General features: G+C 38.5%; 1 protein-coding gene across 1 annotated transcript; it reads left to right on the forward strand.

The window, feature by feature from the left end:
• The first annotated feature begins 1,265 nt into the window (after nt 1-1,265).
• On the forward strand, nt 1,266-4,442 carry LOC115680274 (S-adenosyl-L-methionine:benzoic acid/salicylic acid carboxyl methyltransferase 3-like). The gene is made up of 4 exons (XM_030604069.2): nt 1,266-1,396; nt 2,612-3,046; nt 3,131-3,385; nt 3,884-4,442. Exons 1-4 carry the CDS (start codon nt 1,322-1,324, stop codon nt 4,241-4,243), a joined length of 1,125 nt encoding a protein of 374 aa, XP_030459929.1. The 5' UTR covers nt 1,266-1,321; the 3' UTR covers nt 4,244-4,442.
• The last annotated feature ends 1,454 nt before the right edge of the window (nt 4,443-5,896 follow it).

Consider the following 5,896-nt stretch of genomic DNA (forward strand, 5'->3'; position numbering starts at 1 on the left):
GGGGGGTCGTGGCGGTGGGATGCTGCGCTAGCCCCCCTCGAGGACTAGTCGGGCATCACCGCTGGTTTGAGCCCTAGCTCGCCGGCCGCGCGGACACCTCGATTATCAAAAAAAAAAAAAAACAAGTGGGCAAAACTTGCAATAGAAGAATCAATAACCAAAAAATTCACATAAAATTGACAGGACAGGTTGATTGGCGAGGATTTAATTTGTATATTTGAAGCAGCACACATTTTCAAATTCATCGAACAACTTGCAAAAAATCTCATATTTAGATCACTTACGAAGGTTTTAGCTTGTGTTCTTATTTGATCCATATAATTTTTGTGGGATATCTCAGGACCTCATAAATCCTAGGTTAATGCATCTAAGATGAAATATCCCGTCAACAAATGAAGGATAATGGGTGTTATGCATCCGCTTTATCATCAATCATTGAACGGTGAAAAACATGCCAATCAAGGCTCACATTATCTTAAAAATCAAAAGCAAAGTGATTTCCCTTCATCACTTTTATCCTAAAGGGATTATAACTTTGCTCGCTTATGTTTGATCAGAAAAAGGGCAGGGAAGGGGGGGAGGGACTAAACCTAGCATTTCCTTCTAGGTGTTATTATAAGAGCCATACTCTCGCTATGAAATGTTCAATTTGAGTTATAGCTACTTCACATCACTTGTGATATGAAGATTCGGATTGGAAAACCCATCACAACAGCCCCACCAAGACGCTAGTGGTCACAAAGTCTCTCTACACAAATTATGCCAAAGCTAGAGGTTCACCCACGACGTGAATCGAACTTATTACTTCTTGGAAGACAGGTGACCCCTTCATCACTACGCCAACAATCTTGGTAGTGATTTTGTTTCATTTTGTATAGGCACCAGAGGTACGCAATGTCCTTCCCTCGCCCATTAAAACACTTGTTAAGAGAGCATGATATAGTTTTCTCATAGAATGCACGTTTTCAATTTTCAAACTGCATCAATAATTGTTTCGATTATCTAATTTTTTCATTTAGTGTTCTGAATGCACTCGTCAATCACACTCTTGAGGACCATGGCATGTCTGTGGTTGAAATCAGAATTCACATGGCAGAGAGAGATCCCACCATGTGGACAAGTCCGTGCAAACTCATGCCCATGCGTGTTTCACACACGAATTGGACTCAAGTTACAATCAATGTGGAACATCGACACAAAGTACCCCAAAATTGTCTATAAATAGAAGAGCCTCAAACCAATTCAAATGCAAGCCAACTAGAGAGAGAGAGAGAGAGAGAGAGAGAGAGAGAGAGAGAGAGAGAGAGAAGGAGAGAGAGAGATGGAAGTCATGCAAGTACTGCACATGAATGGAGGAATGGGAGAAACAAGTTATGCAAACAACTCATTGCTTCAGGTATATCTCTCATTGACCTATTGTCGGCACATAATATCTTGGATTCGTTTGCATTTAAAGATGGATTACACACTCTTTTGCGATTATGTATCACAATGACAGTATGATTTCTTCATTTTATATCAAACTAGGGTTCTTTTTGTTTACCAAGATTTTCAATTGTATATGCAAGAGATGCCATTTTACCATGCCCTTTGGGACAATAAAACTTATCTTTCAAGCATTCAAATTTTGACCCCAATTCGTAAGTACACTTTTAATCAAGAAGATTTCTGTTATGGAAGAATGTGTACTAAGGCTCCGTTTGTTTTACAGGAAATAAATGATTTAGAATTGTTTGTATCGCTTGAAATAATTAGTCAAATAAAAAAGTCTTTATTATCAATAACAATTTATGGCTAAACATTTTTGTGGACAATAAAAAGATTTTTCGTTCATTTATTTTTGTGAGCAATACAAGCGATCATTTTTAGGAAAATATTCTCCAAATCATTTATTTTTCGCGAAACAAACGAAACCTGCGTTTGGTCGACCGGATAAAAGCCATGATAGGATATGTTTTATCTTATCCTGTGTTTGGTGGTGGTCCAGGATAGGATAAGGTCGGATATAGACCGGATAAAAAAATCCGAGGGGGGGTGGGATAGACCTGGATAGGATTTCTAATGTCTATTTTTCCAGAAACCCTACACTCCACTCGCCGTCATCTTCATCCTCACACCTTGTGCGCTTTCACCAAAAAAATTTCTCGGCTTTTTTTCCTTCACCGACTCCTCCGGACCCGTGAATAGCAAAAAAAAAAAAAAAATTTATCCTATCCGACTTTAAATCCGTAGTCCACCAAACAGTGGATAGGATATGAAGAAATCCCAGGATTTCTTATCCTATCCTATCCAGTCCTATCATGTTTAGAAATCCGGACGACCAAACGCAGGGTATATTAAAATACTAGATTTAGCAAGATCATGGCTACCTCAGACAAATGCAATCCCGTGATATTCTAATGGGATTAACATAGAAAATGCATAGAATCTGCAATACTAATTCGTTTTATATGAACCGCTTGCATATTCAATCAAGAATATATCATTGGATATATATGTTAATATATGCAATACATAACATTTATGATTTATTTCTTTGTATAGGATAAGCTAAAGACACGAACCTTTTTCCTTGATATTGAGTCAATGCTTTCTTGTTTTCTTTTTGTAGAGAAAGGTGATATCGATGACGAAGCCCATAATGGAGGCAGCCGTCACAGCTCTCTTCTCGACCGCCACCGGCACCACCTTCCAAGCGAGCATTGCCATCGCGGACTTGGGTTGTTCCACAGGCCCCAATACTCTCTTAGCTGTGTCCGAGATCATTAGCATCATGATCGATCTCTGCAAGGCGACGGAGCATGAGTTGCCGGAGTTCCAAGTGCTCTTGAACGATCTCCCGGGGAACGACTTCAACACCATCTTCAGCAGCTTCTTGCCAAGATTCCAAGAGAAGCTGAGCGAGCAAATGAAGAGCAAGAACGGAGTGTCGACAATGCTGCCGTGCTTCTTCAGTGGCGTTCCTGGTTCGTTCTATGAGAGATTGTTCCCTCGGGAGAGCTTGCACTTGATTCATTCTTCGTACAGCCTCCATTGGCTGTCTCAGGTAATTTTTTGACCCACAGTTTCATTCGTTAACTTGATGGGAAACAAACTCCTTCTCTCTCTCACTCTGTGTTTTTCTTGTCAGGTGCCACGAGGACTAGAGGGAAACAAAGGCAACATATACATGGCGAGATCGAGCCCTCCGAAGGTGCTTAGGGCATACTACGAGCAATTCCAGAGGGACTTCTCGACGTTCTTGGAGTGTCGTGGGCAAGAGTTGGTGATGGGAGGGCGTATGGTTTTGACTCTCGTGGGTCGAAGAAGCGACGATCCTTCAAGCAAAGAGTGTTGCTACATTTGGGAGCTCTTGGCTATTGCTCTTAATGAGATGGTCTCCGAGGTAACAAAAAAATAATGTAAAGAGTCCTTGAATAGTATTAGGATAAAATCGAGGTTGATTTTTCATATTGATTAAGGTATGTTATTCCTGACTCTAAAAGTAGCTGTAGTATTGGTTTGATGACCTCAAATTTTCTTGTGAACCTCTAGCTACAATTTTCAAATGAATTCTTTGAACGAAAACATGAGTGCAATTTTAAAATCCCACATAATTAATCCGATTTCTCCGATTCGGGAAAATCCGAGGACAAGAGATAAATTTATTAGGTGGTTCGGGTACACACTCATTCTCCCTTCAGTACGGTTTAAACCCAATATAAGTGAAATCCACATTTACACGAGGGGCATCACATATAAGAGCAGTATGCAATAGACACATGCCCAATTACTCGAACAAGTATGACTATTATGAAGATTTTATGCTCACAACTTATGATTTTACAGTTGTTTCTTATTTTCGGTGTCAAAATCTAAAATCTTGCGTCTGGAACGGATGCAGGGACTTATAGAAGAAGAGAAACTGGACTCCTTCAACATCCCTTTTTACACACCCTCACCAAAAGAAGTACAAAGGGAGGTCCAAAGGCAAGGGTCATTCTCAGTGGATTGCTTGGAGGTGTCTGAAGTGAATTGGAGTGTATTTGACACCGATTTCAACCCTAATGTTGTGTCCGAGGATGGGGGATACAGTATGGCCGGGTGCATGAGAGCCGTGGCCGAGCCCTTGCTCGTTGATCACTTTGGTGAAGAGATCATGGATGAGGTCTTCAAGAGGTACAGAGCTCAACTCGCCGATTGCATGTCCAAGGAAAAGATTGCATTCGTCAATGTCATCATTTCGCTGAAGAAGATCGCCTAGTTAAATCTTAGAAATTCCAGAATGAACACATTACATCTATATGCACGTTTATGGTGAAGCTGATATATGAATGCCATGAGTGTGTTTACTGTAGTTTGAAGAAGGCGTGGCTGTTTCACTTGTATTACTTCTTATGTCTTATCTCGTGTAAACAAAATGCAAGAAACTTGCTGCAAGTAGAAGGGCTTGACATTTGGGACTTTGTTTTTGTTGTAATATTAACCAACGCCGAAGCTAACCAGGATCTTGCAATTTAAGTCAATGCAAAAGTACCGAAAAAATAAATAAGGAATGATAAAGGACACTTAAGATTTACGTGGTTCGATCTGAATATCGATATCTACAATCCATTAATAATCGAATAATCAAAGTTTACAATTGCTCATATGCTCGAGTGTTTTCCATACCTAAATTATACCAAAACCCAAAGTGTTTAGATTTAAAACAATTCAAATGGATATAATAACTTACAACACAAAATCATGTATTTGGATCTCTTCGTACGTCCTTAAAGAATCCTATGTTGGGCTTCTTTTCCTTTCGCATGAGCTGCCACTGTAGGCATGTCTTGTGTTTGTGTGTGCAGCTCGTCTCTCAAGGAACACCCTTGTCGCGACCTACCCAATTCTCGAGGGGCTGCCCTTAGGGGGATAGGTTTAGAGGTATTTTATGGGACTTTCCATAATTCATACCACGCGTGACATTATTTATTCTAGTCTAAATATTCATTAGGAGTTGCCACTAGCCATCATTGAGGATCGGCTAGAAACCATAATCAAGATACAAGAGAGTCAACTCGATGCATGCGCAACCAGAGATTCTTAGGAACGGGAATTTGATTACATTAGTTATTTAACCAATGCCCTTTCAGTACCTAAACTTGATCGTTTGTTCACTAAAGTGACCATGCAATCTTTTTGCCAATTATGAGTCCAAATGTTTTCATCCGATAAGTGTCCATGCGATATTTTCATGAAACCCTAATGCTTTAACCTAATTATTCTAAAAAAAGAAAATAACAATCAATGTATTGAAAGTGCGCAATAAAGTAAAATCAAAATAAAAGTTCACAAATAATGACCTAGCATTGTCTCTAAAAGAAAAAGGCAATAAAAAGTCCCTATGATAAAGCCCTAAAAGGCTTATTCAATTTTGGGTTGAATTTTCAACAAAAAGACTTTCACATTTTTTATGCAAAATTAGTTCTAAACTAGAATTAACACTAAATCTAGTAAAATTTAGTCAAAAACTAATTTCTAAACTTTTTCTAAAATTTTGAATATTTTTCTAAATTTTTTTGAACTTTTGATTATTTATATATTTTTTAAGGGTTAATTCCACGAAAAACCAAAAACTGGTACAAATGTGACAAATTTACCCAAAAATAATTTTTTAACCACAAAAAATCCCAAACTGGTATATCTGCGACAAATTTACCAAAAACTAATTTTTTGATCACCAAAAATTCTAAACTAGTACATTTGTGACAAATTTACCCTTTGTTAGTTTCTAGTAAATTGGATTAATATCATGAAAAATCACAAACTGGTACACTTGTGACAAACGGAGGGTAAAACCCAAAATCGGTACACCCGTTAACTGTCACGTGTCATCCAATCTAGCAATTTGACTGAAAAATTTAACGAAAACTAA

Source organism: Syzygium oleosum, unplaced genomic scaffold, assembly GCF_021117445.2.
Source record: "Syzygium oleosum isolate NSW1041296 unplaced genomic scaffold, Sole_v2.1 Sole_v2.06, whole genome shotgun sequence".
In the NCBI taxonomy this organism is placed as follows: Eukaryota; Viridiplantae; Streptophyta; class Magnoliopsida; order Myrtales; family Myrtaceae; genus Syzygium; species Syzygium oleosum.